Genomic DNA, 20,203 nt, shown 5'->3' on the forward strand with positions numbered 1-20,203 from the left:
AGTGAGTGAGTGAGTGTGTACTGTTTTTACGCCTCTTTTAGCAATATTCCAGCAATATTATGACGGGGAACACCAGAAATGGGCTTCCCCCATTGTAGCCATGTTGGGATTTGAACCAGGTTCTTCGGCGTGAAGAGCGAACGCTTTAACCACTAGGCTACCCGACTGCCCCGAACATTGAAGAAGTCTACTTCTGGGGCCCGATAAAGTTAAAATCCATTGGAACAATGTTGGATGAACAAGTCTGTTATTGATGTTAGAGACTCCTGGAATGTGCCTGCCTGTCTGTAACGGGAATGGCTGGAGGCGGAAGTTTCCAGTCATGTCATAGTGAAAAGGAGTCAGGAAGGTTCACCCAAGCTCTTGGGTCCGGTAGAGGAGACAGACTGTACTGTGAAGGGTCTCGTTAAGGTTGTCCTCTTCCACGTCCACGAATGGGATTAGGTCGAGAGGAGAAAAGTTTTCGAAGATCACGCTGGGCAGGAGAACTGTGGATAGATCTGCTCTTTCTTCTCCTGATCTTCCAATTGTCTCTTCTGGAAGGGCAAAAGGTCCACAGTGACCTGGAGGCTAGAGTCTCTCTGTACATCTTGAGCAACCTGCTGGATCGCATCTGCAACTGATTGTCCAAGGTAGTGTTGTAGTACTCCACAACGATGAGAGAGGAGGTCAAGGATCTGCATGAACTTATCAAAATCCGAGGAGGATGGCAACGAGTGATGGTCAAGCACACCGGGTGATTGTAAGCTGTCAGCTGTTGGATCCTGTTGATTACTCTTGAGTTGGAGGTAACCAAAACTGGAGACGCATCTGTAGGCTGGGAAGTCGACAGAGTTCCCGAACGTTGAAGTAAGACAGAAGAGATGGTTTTCATGAAGGAGTCAAAAGAGGGTTCAATACTCTGCTGGTGATCCCAACTCATGGGCAAGATAGGTGGACTAGGTTCCCGAGGAGCTGACCTAGTGGGCATGCGATCCAGTGATCTGTAAACTGAAGGAGATCAGAGGTTCCTGTTCCCCATGTGTTGACGAATTACGATCTTTAGATATAGGAGAAGGTCGTGGGTTGTTGTCACATAAGCAATAAACCGGGTTAAGCATCCAATCCCTGTCTATGATTCACATAGGTATCGACTACAGGATGGTTTCCATAGTTTTAACTGGCATGTTGATAATCAACAGAGGAAGACCGATTCCTGTCATAGATAGAAATTCCTAAGGGTGAGAGAGCCGAGGATCTGTCATACGAAGTGGACCAAGAACGTGAGTCACAGCAATCGCGGTACAGATGTTTCTTATCAGCCAGAGAGCCTGATCTGGAGTGCCGATCCTTGTTCTTAGAATTGTTGTGTGAGACGATCTCTACTTCCGTCGGAGACATTCGGTTTCCCTCGGAAGTGTTCGGGCAGCCGAGGCCGAGGTGCACGTGGCCGAGCGCTGCCGGAAAAGGGATCGTCTGCAACGAAGCTTCAAGAAAGGTAAAATCCCTAGTTCTGAACTAACAGTCGCGGACCGCATTTTAGAATAACACTACGCACAGTGGCGCTGCGAACAAAAATACGATTTCTGCTTTTGAACGGGCCGCCATTTTGATTGTTTTGACCGTTGCCGATCTGAAGTGAAAATTTTGTCGTACGATTGGAAGATATTTTCCATTTTTTGTACGGCAAATATTGTAATTATTGATGCTATATGTTATTATATGTATGTCTCAAACATTTTTTATTCATGTGCCACGCGAATTGACGTGTTTGGCAGATTTTGAGAAATTTTGACAGTCTGTTGCGAGCGTCAACAAAACCTTTGACCTCGTGACCTTTACCCTCGTCCGTGATACTTTGCATACGAGCGATTGTTTGTATGTATATGTATTTTCTGAACGAAATTTTTGTGTGAGATTGATTTATTACCACTTTTGGTCCACCGTGTTACCTTTTCATCGTGGATTAATCGTATAATAAAATTGAAATCTGTTGAATATTCTGAGGTGGCAAGACTACACAGGAATCGTCAATATTATCGAGATTGGGATCACACACTCGCTGAGTTTTGCGATATTTTTTGCAAAATACAATATTGCTCAACAATTTGTAGTTTGGATCCCACACCTGCTGTGTGTTGCGATAGATTTTAAAAAAAAAAATCTTGTTCATAAAGTGAATTAGGACTTAAACCATGGCAGAAGACAAAATTTGCATTAACTCTTGTGAAATTCAAGATTTGGTCACAGTGCCTGGCATCGGTCGTTCCACAGCAAAATTAATAATGGCACACATTGAAAATAATGGGGAAATCACCAGGGAGGAATTTTTAAATTTAAAAATTCATAAAGTCACCTCCTTGGCTGACTATTTTGATTTCTCTGCACCTGGAAGCCCTGAAATAGGAAGCCCTACAATGGGTAGCCAGCCTCTGGCTCAAAGCCTTCTACAACCAGGTATATCAAGTTCAGCCAACATGGGGCCAAGTTCAGCGGCCTGTATGTCATCAGGGTATGGGGGTTTAGGGGGTTTAATGACCCCAGTACATCAACCACCACCTGCTGTCGGTGTTGCGAGCACTCTTGCAACACCCCCTCACATACCACCACCTGTTGGCGGTGTTGCGAGCACTCTTGCAACACCCCATCATATACCACCACTAGTTGCGAGCACTCTTGCAACCAGCATGCCCAACACTTATTCGCACATCCTGGCACAGTACTCGCCTTACCAGTACTCACCATACTCACCGCCAGCGTTTGCTCAAGTCGCAGCACTCCGATATGAGGAAGAGTTGCGTCAAAGAGATGCATTAATTCAGTCATTATTGGCAGAACGCCAAGAGCGGACACAACAGGTACCGGTAAGCAGCCCAGTCCAAACCCCAGACCAGAATATCCATGGTGGGGTTCGACCCAAAGTGCCAGCACAGGCAACAGCATCGCGGATTCAAGATGACCGGACAAGACAGCAAAATCATTTAATTTCTGTCATTGACAAATATCAGGCCACACATGTTCAAACAATTCCCCAGCCAAGAAGGGTCGAAAACCAACCAGGAAGAGATATACATCCTGGGCAATTTCTCCGTGACCGAGAGTATGGAGCAGGGGATGTCAGACGACACCCTCAGATTGTTACAGAGCCTGGTCGCCCAAGTACCAGAGAACCGGAGATGTGCATAGAGCCAGCGCTTGATCATGTTGATGATGAGGAATACAGGTTTCCTAACCGAGGAAGGGCCCGACAGCATCAACCAAGGCAGAGCTATGCAAGTCAGGACCGACACAGCCCGGCAATCAAGGTACCTAGGGCCCTGGTCTTTGATGGAAAGAGCCGTTGGTCTGCTTTTTATTTAAAGTTTAGGACTTATGCCAAACGGGAGAACTGGAATTCCGAGGAGTTACGGGACCAGTTATGCTTCTGCATGAAGGACGAAGCAAGTGAATACTTCGCTTCTTGCATTGAGCGAGATCCCGATATCCCATTTGAGGATCTCGTTAAGAAGTTTCAACGGTGGTATGATCGCCAAGAACTTCCAGAAACAGCGCAGGTAAAATTCAACACCATGCGCCAACAACCAGATGAGTCCCTCGAGAAATGGTCTGAACGGCTCATGTCAACAGCAACAATTGCATTTGACAGATTACCAGAAGACTATGTTGAGCGACAAGTCATCATGAGGTTCTGTCTTGGATGTGAGCAGAAGGAGGCAGGTCAGTATGCAGCCAACCTACATCCCTTTTCTCTAGAGAAAGCAATGGATGCTGTGCGCACATTCCAGCACACCCATCAGGCCATCTATGGTAAGCAGAGGCAGATAAGATACCTGTCATCTGATCGAGAAGAGGGTGGAGATTTTCAAGTCAGGGCTGTCTCAAGGTCACCAGTAAGCAATTCCAGAACCCCAACCCTGGAAAAGAAAATGGACCAGCTGGAGGCAAGGTTCGACAAGATGGAAACCATGCTATTCAGAGTAATGGGAAGGTTTAGCAATAGGCGCTCCCGTTCCTCTAGTCCCGCAACATCACCTGGTCGCAGCAAGGAATGTTACCAGTGTGGCCAAGTGGGACACTTTAAGATAAATTGTCCACAGAGAAGCCCGATTAAAGACAAAAGGGTATCATTTCAAGAGGAACAGAGTTCCGGGGAGAAGGAGTTAAACTCCAACGGGGTGGGTCGAAAGGCCTTAGTCCTACCCCGCACTGGAGTGAAGGCCAGCTGGAAACTGCAATCAGGGCGCCACAGGTAGGTCTCTCAAATTCCTTTAAAGGTGCCCACGGGGAAGTCACTGCTCACGGCAATGGTCCTAGCAGATCACGAACTGCTGTGAGTAGTGACATCTTCAAATGTCCATGTCCTGAAGTTACCATCAATGCAGTGCATCATGGAACAGTTTTTACCATCCCGCTATTGGTCCAAGGCACAAAGGCAGAGGCAATAATTGATACTGCAGCAGAGGTGACAATTATCTCTGACAAGCTATTCAAGAAGCTTCAACATAAACCAGCGAAGAACCATGATGTCACCTTGCGCACTGCTGGACGAGAATTGAAGATGCAGGGTTTTCTCACCAAACCAGTCACATTGCAGGTCCAAGACAAGCATTTCCAAATGCCTGTATATGTGGCTCCAATAGGAGATGAGATAATCCTGGGCTTCGACTTCTTGCTGAAAAATAGTGCAGAAATTGACATGAAAAATCATATCCTAACCATAAATGGAACAACAGTGAACATGGTTTTAAGGGAGTCAGGTAAACCAGTTAATGTATGTCGCATCATGATACCCCGGCGTACGTTACTACCACCCCATTCGGTAACCAGGACACCTTGTTACATGGAGCAAAGTTTATAAACCTACATCTCCGAACCAACTCCAGAAATGGCCGACTTTATATCACCACGAATTCTTCATTCACCAGGAGATAAGCCAGTCATTTGTTTCCTTAACACTACAGACCACCACATTACGGTAAAGAAGGGTCAAATTGTTGGGGAAGCATCAGAGGTGGATATCAGGGAAGTCGCTCTGGATGAAGGAGATGACTGGAATAAACAAGACATCGATCTAGGGACAGAAGAGCCAGGTAAAATAGGTCATGACACACATGTAAACTTGCCAGAACATCTCAAGGATCTCTATTCACGTTCGTGCACGCATTTGCAACAAGATGACCAGTCACGATTAGTGCACCTACTCAAAGATTTTGAGGGTGTCTTCGCAAAGGATGATCTGGATTTAGGGGAGTTTACCGCATTTGAACACAGGATTGACACAGCAGATGCTAAACCTGTCAGACAACGCATGAGGCGTACCCCGCTAGGATTTGAAAATGAGGAAGAAGCACACTTGGAAAAAATGTTGGAAGCCAACGTTATTCAGCCTTCTATGTCAGAATGGGCTTCAGCTCCAGTTCTCATTCGCAAGTCTGATGGTGGGGTGCGTTGGTGCATTGATTACCGACGTCTGAATGACGTTACGGTCAAAGACGTGTTCCCTCTGCCCTTGATTGAAGATTGTATTGACACGCTAGCAGGCAGTGAATGGTTCTCCAAACTAGATGCTAATTCAGCATGTTGGCAAGTCAAGATTGGTAAAGAGGACCAGAAAAAGACAGCATTCATAACAAAGTATGGATTGTATGAGCATGTCAGAATGGGCTTTGGTCTCTGCAATGCCCCAGCCACTTTTTCTAGAGTTATGGCACTAGTCCTCAGTGGATTGACTTGGGACATCGTCCTGGCCTTCTTGGATGATGCAGTGGTTAATGGGACCAGTATACCCTCCCACTTCATCAATCTGAGGAGAGTATTAGAGCGATTCCAGAAATACAATCTGAAGCTGAAACCTAGAAAATGTGAGCTGTTTCAGAAGAAAGTGGAATTTTTAGGCAGAGTGGTCAGCAAGGATGGGCTAGAAGTAAACCCAGGTAGCCTGGAATGTGTTCATAACTGGCCCGTCCCCACCTGCACAAAGGAAGTTGAGCGATTCCTAGGATTCGCCAACTATCACAGAGGATTCATCAAGAATTACGCTGAGCTGGCATGTTCTTTGTATGACCTCACAGGAAAAAAACCCTTTATCTGGGAGGAAAAACAAAAGCAGTCCTTCAAAAAGTTAAAAGCTGCCCTTACAACAACACCGGTGTTAGCATTGCCCAACAAGAAAGACCACTTCATCTTGGATACAGATGCTTCAGACTGGGCCATTGGAGTGGAACTGATACAAGTGCAAGATGGTCAAGAGAGAGTAATTAGTTACGGCAGTTTTAGTCTCACACCGGAACAGAGAAGGTACTGCACCACACGCAAGGAGCTGCTTGCAGTGATACGGTTTACCCGACAGTACCGCCATTATTTGTTGGGTAGGCCGTTCACAGTAAGAACAGACCACAGCAGTCTCACCTGGCTACTGGGGTTCAGATCACCGGAAGGACAGCTCGCCCGTTGGCTTGAGGAATTAAGTCAGTACGACATGACAGTACTCCATAGACCTGGTGCCAAGCACCTCAATGCGGATGGATTGTCACGGATTCCCGAGAAGGACAATTGCCCTTATTATCAGGGAACAGTGGAGCCCCTATCACTCCCATGCAATGGCTGCAAATATTGCAAGAGAGCACACAAAAATTGGGGAGCCTTCCAGGAAGAAGTTGATTATTCCATACCCTTGTCAAGGAGAAACATCACTCAAGCCAAGGTGAGACAACTCTTGTTGGAGTCCACTTCTAGACAAGCAACATTTTCAACAGAGGGGAATGTTCTAGGTACATCAAGTACATATTTTACTCAAGATCTACAGACTTGTTTAGAGAGCTGTCCAAAGCCTGAAGTTAGTGTTCAGCGCCTAGTAATGGTGACTGACACACAAACAGGAAATCTTGAGTTATTTACGGAGCCGAGGGACGTACAAGTTCAGAAGATCACCATTAATGCAGAGAAGGATACCACTCCAATGTTTGGATATTCTCTGGATGAGTTAAGGCAGCTCCAAAGAAAGGACAAACAGCTAACCTTTCTGCATCAATGGTTGGATGATAAAACAATACCATCTGAACAAGAAATATTTCTGGCAAGCCAAGCAACAAAGTCCTACTGGATAGACAAAGAATTATTCTCACGAGATCACCGGGGTCTGGTGGTCCGGGAGAGTAATCAAGACTCCAACAACAAACTGCTCCTTGTTCCACAAACCCTCCAGCAAGAAGTGTTGAAGCATGTCCATGACATTCCCGCAGCAGGCCATATGGGAATCTCAAAGACAAGAGAGAGACTTAGGTCCCGATATTATTGGTACCGATGCTCTCAAGATGCACAGGAATATGTCCAAACATGTGAGAAATGTAGTAAGAACAAGAAACCCTCTAAACACTCTAGGGCGAAAATGACCAATTTCCATGCAGGCGCGCCAATGGAAAGGGTGCACCTGGATTTTATTGGTCCATTGCCCTTAAGCAAAAAAAGGAATCAGTACATATTGATGATGGTGGATCAATTCACGAAGTGGGTTGAGTGCATCCCTCTTCCAAGTCAAAAGGCGGAGGCGACGGCACAAGCCGCTATCAATGAGTTTTTCTCTCGATTTGGCTATCCGTTCCAATTACATACGGACCAAGGTCGTAATTTTGAGAGTGAACTCTTTAAGTCAATTTGTTCCTTGCTACACATTCACAAAACCCGTACAACACCCTACCGTCCGTCTTCTAATGGACAGGTAGAACGGTATAACAGGACATTACTCCAGATGATACGCTGTCATGTAGGGAAGTCACAAGCAGGATGGGACGAGTACCTAGCACAGCTAGCAGGGGCTATACGGTCATCTGTAAACCGACAGACAGGATATTCAGCCAACAAATTGATGCTGGGAAGAGAGGTGAATGTACCAGCTGATCTGATGTTTGGATCCCCAGTTAAACATGTATCTAACTCCCTGCCAGAGTATGTGAATTCCTTACAGAGAGCAATCCAGGAGGCACATGAAATGGCCAGGTCTAATCTCCGAACAGCCTTACAAAGAATGAAGAGGGATTATGACTTGAAAACCAATGAAAGTACATACACCGAAGGAGATTTGGTGTATGTCATGGACACCGCTGTGAAGGTAGGGAAGTGCAAAAAGTTGCATCCCACATGGAAGGGTCCCTTTCTAATTGTCAAGAAACGAACACCCACCCTGTTTATCATCCGATACAGGAACCGAGATTCTACTGTCCACCATGACCGTCTCCGTCAGTGTCGGGATAGAAAAATTCCAGCATGGGTGTTGAGGGCAAAAGCCAAGTTTGAGTCCAAACAGGGGATGACACAGGATACACAGTGAGAATACCAGTCTGATATCAACCAAAAAGAGACTGACATCTTATACTGTAAGTGCCAGAAACCCTACAATGGTACACTTATGATTGCTTGTGATGGTTGTGATGAATGGTATCACGGCGAGTGTGTGGGGGTCACGGAGGAAGAGTATAAAACAATGGACTCTTACTTCTGTGACTACTGTCTCTATAACTGAAAATGTATGTGCGTGGTCTTCCCATGCACATACTTAGATGATGATGGGGTTAATGTATAGTTTCCAACTCTTGCAGGCACCTGTAGACAAAAAACCCAAACAACCCCAAACAAAACAACCAAACATTGACATGGAGAACCACCGCTCACGCTCTATCCGGAGACGCGATTGCTTGGGACACCGTGCTCGTTACCGTTCGCCCTCAAGGCATCCTCAACATAGAGTGTCCTGGTTGAGGGTCATTCAGAGGTCTCGTTCGCCAAGGAGATGCGTCCCCACGAGTGAACCATCTCGAAGACCTCATCGGGGACATAGTCCAAGAAGGGGAAGGTCTCCCCAACGAAACCGGGCTATCACGTACAGGAGAGGGCGGTCCCCAAGGCGTTGTGACATACACCTGTACCACCAGGGACAGAAGCCAGAGGGGGCCATCATGGAGGGAAAGCCTGTACAGAGAAAAGTTTCTGTCACTTCCTCGGACAGGTTGGGGTTGGTGATCCAGACTTCATTAGCCCCGACTAACCCTGGAAAGCCCATCAGGAACCGCAAGCCAGGGTTGACACAGGATCATGGCCAAACCACCTCCGTATCCCTGTCAGCACAGGGCTCACCTTGTTTCGTGGTTGGGTGCTCGAAACGGACAAGGCATCTCAGGCAACACCTGATGAGTCATTTGCCCCAGTGCTTTGATGAGGGACAAGTGGAGGTGAAGCGTCTGGTTCAGGCCCAGACAGCACTGATCTGGCTGGCCAAACAGATCTTCGGTCCCGGGTCTACTCCTGAGGACCTGGTAGATCATTTAAATGGCTCTGACCTATTGGAGGAATATCCAATTTCCCCAAGTGGTCTTACCCGGATGAGGGAGTTCTCTCGCAAGCTGGCTCTTGGGGTTCCCAACAAGTTCACCATGTGCCCGGTGAACTCGGTGGCTGTTCTCCTTCATTGGAGGGTCGTTGGGAACCTCCTCAACCTGCTTACTGAGGAGCAGAGAGCCAGGTTTAAGGCTCTCTTTAGTCTTGGTTTGGTACCACAGCTACAGTCACTGGCAAGTGTGACCAGCCCAAAGGAGGTCGGACCCACTGCACTGGTCACAGCCAAGCCACTGTTCAGACAAGAGGAAGCGGAGGAGGGTCCTATGGAGGCAGAGACCCCACCGGAAATGCCATCGCCAGCTATGGAGCAGGGTTTGGACGTCCTCGTCCTGGATGAGGGCGCCTCAGAGTTTGATGGTCAGTCTCTTGCGGGTCCCATCTCACCTCAGGCCATCGACGCTCACTGTCATCTGGATCGTCTCCAACTTAGACAGTTTGGCAAGTACCTCGAAAGTAGGTCTTTGGAGGACACCCTAAAGCCAGGACCCCAGCAACACCCAGATCGATCATTTCAGTTGGTTAGTGTGGTGTCCGTACAGTGTGACCCGGGCACATATCCAAAGGTCACAGGCCAGGACACAAGGATCCACCACGCTATTGGTTTGCATCCTAAGAAGGCAGACCAATTTAACCAGGCTATCAAGGAGAAGATCTGCCACCTCCTGAAACAGCCTCAAGTCGTCGCCCTTGGGGAGATTGGTATCGACCAGTCCACCCCTCCAGCCTCCTGGGTGCGACAGAGGGAGGTGTTCCAAAGCCTGCTTAAACTCAAGCCATCAGGCCTACCAGTGGTGGTCCATTGCCGTGGCAACGCAATGGACGAGAAGAAGAATTTTGGTGCTGTGGCCCATTGCCTTGCTATAGGCATCCTTGATAGGCACTGCCAGGAATCCAAAGCAGATAGTGTATCAGACATGGCCATTCATGTCCATTGCTTTGGGGGAGATTACCAGGTTCTAGAGGCCTGGTTGGTCAAATTCCCCAGGGCCTACTTTGGATTTTCTGGAATGTGGCGAGATTCACATCTCAACAAAAGAGAGCTTTAAGGAGGGTACCAGAAGATAGGCTACTCCTAGAGACAGATGCACCCTACCTGTCCCCGAGAAATAACAGGATCAGCACCCCAAATGATATAGGCGAGGTGGCCTACTTGGTATCAAGGATCCGTGGGACAACAGTGGAATCGGTTCTCGCCACCACCACAGCCAACAGCCAAGCCCTGTACCACTTCTAGTAAGTGACTAGAAGGACACCCGGGTTTACTCCTGGGGGTCAGGGAAGTTGTACAGCCATGATACGCAACTCACCCCATCAAGTACCCGTGTCCATTCATGGGTATTTTGCATCTTAATTATCTGATGCTAATTGTGGGGAACAAACCCTCAACACCTCGCATGATTGAATGTGTGGAGTAGGGCTGCAAGGATTTAGAAACTACATACAAGGAAATACAAGACACAGTGAATCAAGTACCCGTGTCTATTCATGGGTATTTTGCATCTTAAATTATCTGATGCCATAGGCTGTGGAGATACCATTAAACTTACAGACCCTTAACACCTCGCATGATTGAATGTGTGGAATAGGGTTGCAAGAATATAGAAACTCCATATTGACACAGTAAATCAAGTACCCGTGTCCATTCATGGGTACAAACCCTTAACACCTCGCATGATTGAATGTGTGGAGTAGGGTTTCCAGCAATATTAAAGCATCCCTCCCAGCGATGACGGACGTCTTCGGATGTGCCAGAGCGGCTAAAAGATAAGGTGTTCCTCCAGCAATGAAGGACGTCTCCGGATGTGCCTGAGCAGAAATGATGGGGGAGGACCTTCAGCAATGACGGACGTCCTCGGATGTACCCGAGCTTAGAAAACAGGGAGGAGTGTTGTGTGAGACGATCTCTACTTCCGTCGGAGACATTCGGTTTCCCTCGGAAGTGTTCGGGCAGCCGAGGCCGAGGTGCACGTGGCCGAGCGCTGCCGGAAAAGGGATCGTCTGCAACGAAGCTTCAAGAAAGGTAAAATCCCTAGTTCTGAACTAACAGTCGCGGACCGCATTTTAGAATAACACTACGCAGATCGTGCCGGATGATCACACTATTAATTGGCGGAACCATCAGAGCAGTTAATCACCATATTGTTCGCGGAAGTAAAATCACTACAGAATTTGAGCTCTGATCCTTGATTGCAAGTGTCCTAGGAGGTATTAGAATCATTCTTCAAGGGTTCTTCAGATTGAGGTGAAGAGCCAGTCTTGGATTTCTTACTTGAATCCTTGGCCTTAGAACTCCAGTCTGAAAACCTACAAAGACATCACTGAAGATAGACACGGAAGCAGGGGTCCGGAAAATTTAAAATCCCAATCGGACATTTTCATTTATGCCACGCCCCCTTCAAACAGCGTGTTTTAGTACGACTTTTTACACACAAATTACAAGTTGTTACGTATTCATAATATGATGAATTATGAATTGTTTCAATTTAAATCGTTTAATTCACCGGACAATTAATAACAAATATTATCATTTTAGATATACATGGAAAACATACGTTTGTTTCTGTGATAATAACGATCTGTCAGCGTTGTGAACGGTCTAATTAATATTCATGAGTCTACTCAAGTGTACGCGTTGTAACATTTGGATCGAGATTATTATCCCATATTTGCTTATCACGTGACCTCACGGGAAAAGTTTTTTTTTAAAACTAAAGATTATTTAAAAACAAGACAGATAATATAATCATAAATCCTAAACTATCGTTGATAGCAATAGTTATTTGAATACTTTTAAATTTGATATCGATCGTCACAGAAAGCAAAATGGCGGTCAATCAAGATTCAATATATGACTAGCTACTGAAAACAATAAAATCTGCAAATCCTCATTGTATGTCAACCAAGTGAAAGTCGTTAGCCACGACTTACAAAATGATCATTCAGACTTTGAGGGTTTGGCAGATCCGCTCGACTGATCTGCATCGGTCGACTGGCTGTCGTCACACTTTCGCTTCTTGTCTGAGGTTACGTATCGTAGCATTGTGAGGATAATGAGGTATATCGATGATGCAAGGTATTTATGTACAGTTGTAAACACATTTTACTCAAATTAACAAGATGTTCTCAGTAATAAATCCTCGATTAATCAGTGTCAACTCAGTTTATTGCCTATTACAGTGATTGACCGATTGGACTATCATTCTAGGTACGATGTATTTACAGCAATCAAAACAAACAAAGCTTAAATTGTCAGTGTAGATAATCTTCATTGTGTTACAATTGCAGACAGAAATTGATCATGTCCGGTCAAAATTTAAGAATGTCCGGACAATACTTTTTAAAATGTCCGGACAGAAAAATTTAAATGTCCGGTAAGCAAGATTTTAAACCGGACATTTAAGATTCCCAATCGGACATGTCCGGCGCATATGACGGTTTCCGGACCCCTGCACGGAAGGTATAATCTGGCAAGGCATGACAATGCACTCTGTGAGATCAATGAACACTTCCCATGACAGTCACAAAAGGAGTGAGTGTTGGAGGTCGAATAAGTGCGTCGGCATTCTTTAAATGCTGGTTGTTGTCTGTCCTTTTAGCCCAAGTTTGTAGGCTGTGTAGTTCTTCACAGAACTTGGCAGCAGGACAAACAAACTTCTCTTAGATGGAAAAACACGTCACCACACAGTGTCGAGAAGAATGATAATGAGCTGGCACAGGTATGCAGTGAGTTTGAGCAGGCTTGCTGTGCACAGGCAACATGCAATTGTTCTAGATACTGGACATAACCATGGAGATGCAGGGGGTGTTCGGGTGAATGTTTCTATTTTAGAAGCTTGAAACATGGTTTAAGCACATTTCCCATAGGATCAAAGAAGGAAGAAATGCAAAGTGTGAGCATAAGTTTAAAAATAAAATGTTTTGCAAATTTGCAAAGAGAAAAACAAGCACACTCCTACTGATGCCATGACCATAACACGAGATGCGCAGTAAAGCAATGCGCATATAAAGGGAAGTAACAGCATGCTATATTTGATAGCAAATATTTTTCAGTATCGTTGCATTTCACTGCCGGGTGGTCATATGTATCAATTTTTTGTTTGTTTTGAAAATGGATATAAAAACAAAATGTGAGCCAGAAGTTATGATAATGTAGTGGTGCCTGAGAACAAAGACTGTTTTTTTAGCCTGAAATAGGAACATTAATATTTAACGTATCACAAAAAAAAGTATTACTTGAAGTAATTTAACAGAAATATGAGCCACATCTTCAAAAGGTGAGTGCAAAAGTTTTATTTGGGAACTGACCTCTTGATCATCTGGAACTTTCCTGACAAGTATCTCTAATGCCCTTCGTCGTATACAGTCCTCACCGTCCCCCTCTACCGTTCGCTCACGAAGCACAGATAGGGATGCACCGAGTCTAAAAAACACAGCAGATACTCAACAATCAACCATGTTTTTAAAACACATTTAAACACTTGTCAGATACGACAATCAATCCAACCCTTCTTCTGACTTAAATTTTAAATCCAACCATGAACACTCAATCATAATTACAAAGGGAGTAAACATTACAGTGAGTGAGTGAGTGAGTTGGGTTTAACGCCGCTTTTAACAGTATTCCAGTTATATCACGGCGTGTCAGCTTAATGTGGGAGGAAAGCCCGAACTGATGCAGGTCTTAGACGTTTACCACTTCGGTGAAACCCACGAGCACGGGTATGGTGTTGACAAACCTAGAAACATAATCGGGGCGAATCGGGATTCGAACCCACAATCATAGGTTTCTGGCGTTCCCAAGGGACGCAACTCTGCACAGCGAATCGCGGCGCCTTAGACGACTGGGCCACCCGTGCCCCCCAGTAAACATTACAAACCAAAGCTATATTCTATTCTACTCTAAACTGTTTGACAAAAAATGTAACTGTACATTTTAAGGTCTTTCTCATAGTATTAATCGCTTGAACCCAATCAAATTCCTGTGATTGGGCACAACCTTCTCAAACTTGCTTTAGCACTGTGAAACTGTTCTCAAATATTCTTATAAGTGTCTAAAACCCTAGCTTGGCAAAACACTAAATTACTCCTGATTTTTTTTTGAAACATAGAAAGAAAAGAATAACAAATTACTGAGATGCTAACTGCTTATTTCTGATAACTTTTACATTCCCTTGTGGGCCAACATGACTTTCTACTTGGCTACCTACAGCTCACATATCACACAGGTGTTTTGTTGAGACTACCGTATTTTCTTGAGTATAGTGCGCACCCATGTATAATGCGCACCCCCCTCTAGCGGGTTCAATATTTTGGAAAAAAAGAAATTTGAATATTATGCGCAGAAAAAATTTACACCGTACCCTTTCAGCGAAGTCCGGCAAACGAACGGGTGCTGAGAAACTTCGTCAGTACAAATTCGAAATTTGAGATAAAAAATCACCAGACATGTTTATTTACCGTTTAAATAGTATTTATTGTTCTGCTAGGCATTGTTTTATATCTAGGGATTAAGATTACCTTGTGTATTTTTTCGTAAACTAAGCCGGAAACAGCAATCAGCTGTACACACGTTTTCTTGGAATCGACCGGTGATTCGGTCAAGACACACCCAATGATATAACTTTATAGGATTTTTAATGCAAGGATCGGCAACAATTGTATCTGAAACTATTTTATTTATCAGGAATAATATATTCCATTATTTTCTTAATTACATGCAGCCTTTACTAAACATATTTAAAATAATAATAACCCTAAGCGAAGCAGCTGATCGCTATTCCCGGGTATTATTTTTTACATGGAACATGTCTGACCAGTCACCGTCAAGGCTCACGCGCACGTGAGCACGTGAGCGCGAGAATTTCATGTTGACATAGAATCGTCAAACAAAAACAAATATGACTTTTAACGAGTCAAAGTATGTCATTTATGATACATGTATCCATTCTCTGTCAACTAAAGTTCGTTTCAAGGCGTCAATAGCGGTATTCTGACCGTGGTTGCTGTTAATAACGGTGAGTTGTGCATCAGAAAGCAAACATTCCTCAGTCAGCCACACTAGGGAAGGCCTGATGATTGGCCTATGCATGTGACTTATCATCTGATCATGAACAAGGTTAGAAATAACATAAGTCTGCTTATCTGACACTAGTACAATTCAGGACAGACAAGTGACATTTCCTTGTAGACAAACCATTAGGTAGAAGGCAACACATTAGCAGATCATTCTTGCAGACTATTGAAAGATATATAAATGTCTAACCCTGACTATTAAGACACCATTAAAATGACATGATGAATGGTGTAGCCTCACAACATGTACCAGTTAGGAGAACGCAATGATAAATACAAACATCACAAACTAGTCCTAAATTATTCATTACATCATTTGCAGTAGATTATAACTTGTTATTATATCATGCTATATATGTTATTATTCATGTTATTAGCTCTATGGAAAAGACTTAACAAAAGATTACTGGACCATTTGTAGACTCAGGCTTTGGACCAGTCATGCTAGGCTGTGAACATTAGCAACCATCATAGCCTCTCCTATCAACATGACAAACAAACATGTGCATCTCTGAGGCCTTATACTCTGATTAACATGTTACTGTCATACCTCACAGCCATCCGCTTGAGTGTGTTGACTGACGCCCCAAGTTCCACATCCGGCAGGCCCGCCATCATGCCATTGTCCTCCACCCCCAACTCATAGATGGCCTCCCCTTCTCCCTCCTCCAGACGCCATTTCATCTGCGTTACAAGGTGCTCGAACCGGAAGTCTGATGGGTTTACCAGTTTCAGCTGAATTTAACAGACATGCATTTTGACATTTGAAAATAACCTTCGGTATTTGGCTTCACAAAAAGGAAACTGGCTTGATATACTGTAAATCTTGAAATTAATGCAAAAAATGTGAGTGGTCTTTGTTCACATTAATGAAACTTTGCATTTATGTCTCCAAAATGACTATCAACAATAAGACGGCCCCACTACACACTTTGGATAGCAGAAATGCCAACTTGAATATAAACACAAACATGGTTTATTAATCATCACTTACTATTGGAGATTTAACATGCGCTTTCAGACCTTATGCATATTTTGTACACGGGCCAGCCAGGCCATTTAGTAAGACTGCAACACTGGTGTTTCTAGTTGGTTGCAGTGTGGGCATTTACCTGTTTTGTGTTTCTTTTTATATGAAGATATGAGTTTAGTTTTGCGTGACTTGTTTGTAGTTTAATTATTGCCCTGTCAATATTTTTGGATTTACGATGTCTTTGCTTTTTTGAGTGGCTTTTAGAGCATATGTTTTAGTTTGCAGTTTGAGTTTTGGTAGTTATTCTGCCACTTTTGCTATGTGCATGTGATTATTTTCAAGGTTTGTTTTTGAAATTGGATGGGATTATTTTTAGGAGGAAGTTTAGGGATGTTTGCGTGCATTGTTATGTTTGAATACTATTGTTTTGGGGGCATTTAATGAGAACCCCCATTTATTTGCCCATTTTTGAACTTTGTTTAGTGCCTGTTGCAGTAATTTTTGGGCCATGTACATGCTTCTGGTGCAGAACTAGAGGCCTCCATCATCCGCAAATTTTGATGTCTTAACTTTATGAGATATTTGCTCGAACAGGTCGTTTATCATTCTGTTGAAGAGTGTTGGGCTTAGGATACTGCCTTGAGGTGTTCAATTTTCTTGGGGACACTGGTCCGATAGCGTTTGGTCTATACCCACGGTTATTTTGCGGTTTGTTAGGAAATCCTGTATATAGTTTATTATTTGGCCATTTAGCCCTATTTTGGGGGAGTTTTTGTATTAGCCTGTTGTGCCAAACCATATCAAATGCTTTGGAGATACTAGGATATGCATATTGTGTATTGGCAGGCCAGTTGGCCAGCTTTGATATCTTGCTCCAGGTGTGCGAGGTTATCTAGGTCCTGGGGTGAAGCCGCTTTGGTCCTGGTTTATTATCATGATTATATTGTTTTGGTGTAAGTAATGCTGCAGCCGGTTTTAAACCATTGCCTCCACAGTTTTGCATAGATTAGAGATTAAGGAGATTGGTCTATACGAGTTTATTGAGCAGCAGTTGTAACAAGTAAGTAACAGTCCTTCAAAGAACAGGAACAACATGATAGGCATGCAGTGAGTTATCACCCTGGGCCCCATTCCACAAAGTGATCTTAGCTCTAAGTTGATCGTAACTCCCATTCTTTAACACTGACTTACGACAATCGTAGTGCTAAGATCGCTTTGTGGAACGGGGCCCGGGGCTCAAGAGTTCTACCTACTAGTGTCAAACTAGGCATCATTGACCCCTCATACAGGCCAGATGGAGACGCCACCCTTGCAACACTTTGTCAAAGGCTGATACGACCTAGTGTGCACCGTTCTTCACACTCCTCAAAACAGCCTTTGTGTTGTCATTTGCCTTCAAGCTGTGCTATTAGCTGTTTGATTGGATTAAGGTAAGGATATGCATCATTTCACTGGGGATGGGGGGGGAGGGGGAGTCGCATTGATATTGAGTTGTTTGGCTAGGGGTTAGCAGTCTTATCAATTTGGAGATGCATTAATTTCAAGATTTACAGTCTGTATTTACAGTATTAGTCTTATCAACATATTATCAGTACAACCTTTTTAGTTGTTCATTTCCTGCATTTACCAGAGTTCACTTGTAATGTAAGCATATGACATCATGCACTGTATCACAATGTCATTCCAGAGTGACATCATGTCTGTATTACAACTGGGTGACAGAGATTTCACAGAAACAGCAAGTGCTACAGACAATTACTGATACATTCTGTGTTTAAGAATGTTGACAAAGTCTATTCTCAGATTTGAGGGTATTATTCAGCATGTTCAGTATTTTGACCTTTGAATGAAATTAAATTTTGTCCATCCAATACTCAAAAGTCGATGTGAAGAAAAATGTAGTCCACCTTCTGGCGTCATGACCTTTGAAGTTCACCATGAGCTACTAGTAATACACAATTCATTTGTCACTGTCTGTTTATCATTGCATATATATGTACATATCTACATGATGTAAGTATGGTAAGTTATAACGTTAGCACATTTGGGAGACACTATAGCCATGATTGTACACCTCAAAGTTAAATTTTCCCTTGGGGAGCCATCTGGTTCCTTGTGTTATTTTCCTGGAAGCAAACGTAATAATTTAGAAGCCAAGGTTACCATAACATGTATAATGAGCATGATGAGATGATGCAATGAGCCTGATCAGACCTGACCATGATAAAAATACTTCTGCACCATAAGTAGTGAGTGCAATGAAAAATATATGAACACAGTACATGTGTGGACAGATGTGACTTGATGAGACACTGTTTCAACAGTCAGTGATGAATACACCTGAATTTATCTACTTACACTGAATTCATCCACCTACAGCTAGTCAACTGCAACTTTGCCTTATCATGCTAATGTTACAGATATCCTCAAGGCTGGCAGTATTTGGATCATTTTAAAGGTTTTATAATTAGATTGAGTGAGTGACCATGGTGAGTGAGTTGGGTTTGATGCTGTTTTGAACAGTATTCCAGTTAGATCACAGCATATCAGCTTGATGTGTGAGCCCAAGTGATGTAGGTCTTATACATTTACAACTTTGGTGAAATCCATGAGACTGAAAAACTTAAAATATATTCTCTTTGTAGATTTCTACATAAAATGTATTGCCACACTTCCCTTGAATATTGTAGTAACCATGGTAACCGCAACCTTACATTTTCTAACCTATTATTGCAGACATAATTATTTAAATATGCCTGATGACTGGAAAAAGTACTATTCTATGAATATTAAAATTATTAGCTTCCGTGGTGATGTGGTCGCACACCAGCTGTTTCAATCAGTGCTGGTTTATTGTGATTTAGATTCAGAACTCAGTAATTTCCGAAATCATGGACATCAGTCTCAGTAGAACAAGTAGTTTCTAGCTGTCAATGGGCCTTACAAAACACCTTCACCAGCTTTTACTTGTGTGACGTGTGGTTGTCGCGGGGCAAACTATCGTCCACCAATAGTTTTAACCCCTTATATCGAAAAAAAGCTGGGGGCGTGTGGATCAGACATGAGCAGCATCAGAGGGTGAGTACACCCTTGATTATTCTGTCTAGGTGTAGGATGGATCAGAAGCACCTAAAATATTAGACCGGAAACAGCAAGCCAACATCGACACCCTTTCACCAGTTCCAACATGCAAGACCCTGCTAAGAGCCAACGGCAGGAACACAACAAAATTACAAAATTGATGGCAACTGAGACAATCTTTCATAGGTGAAACATCCCGACCAATCAACACCAGAATGAAAGAGCACAAAACCTCCACCATTAAATCCGACAGTAAATCAGCCATCTCGGACCGTATAAGCAACTGTCCTAATCACAACATCAACTGAGACAACGTCCAAATTCTCTCCAACAACCTCCATGATTTCACTAAAAGAAAACTAACAGAACCTGTCCACATTCACTGCCACAAGCCATCAATCAACAGAGATCAAGGCTATTTCATCCCATCCGCCTGCTATGAACTCATCAAGCAATAATCACTTATCCTGTTTAATCATTTAATTGGCTTTATGTCCCATTGGCATCCACCTATGTGTTCTCTGTCCATCGTGTTGTGACAGTATTATCCCTTTGTTGTCAACACCTACCTATGTTATCCCACTCATGTATGCAATTGTTGTTACTGTTAACCCTCTACTGTTAATCCTGAACCTACCATATATATTCTGTACTATGTCCCCCAGAAATAAGCCTAAACCCACCCATCTCAAAATCAGAAATTAAAAG

At 43.7% G+C, this 20,203-nt stretch overlaps 1 protein-coding gene and 1 pseudogene across 2 annotated transcripts in view; one reads left to right on the forward strand and one right to left on the reverse strand.

Annotated features, from left to right (window-relative positions):
- LOC139442441 (GTP-binding protein 2-like) overlaps positions 1-20,203 on the reverse strand; it is a 115,037-nt gene that overhangs the window by 32,787 nt on the left and 62,047 nt on the right. For both annotated transcript variants that reach the window (XM_071223251.1, XM_071223252.1), the window contains exons 3-4: positions 15,992-16,176; positions 13,675-13,789 (exon numbers count right to left, since the gene is read on the reverse strand). In XM_071223251.1, the coding sequence (XP_071079352.1) occupies positions 13,675-13,789; positions 15,992-16,176 (300 nt within the window). The remainder of the gene's footprint in view (positions 1-13,674; positions 13,790-15,991; positions 16,177-20,203) is intronic.
- Positions 9,162-10,603, forward strand: LOC139442129 (uncharacterized metal-dependent hydrolase YcfH-like; annotated as a pseudogene).

This window comes from Haliotis cracherodii, unplaced genomic scaffold (genome assembly GCF_022045235.1).
Source record: "Haliotis cracherodii isolate W230 unplaced genomic scaffold, xgHalCrac1.p SCAF_5, whole genome shotgun sequence".
Lineage (NCBI taxonomy): Eukaryota > Metazoa > Mollusca > Gastropoda > Lepetellida > Haliotidae > Haliotis > Haliotis cracherodii.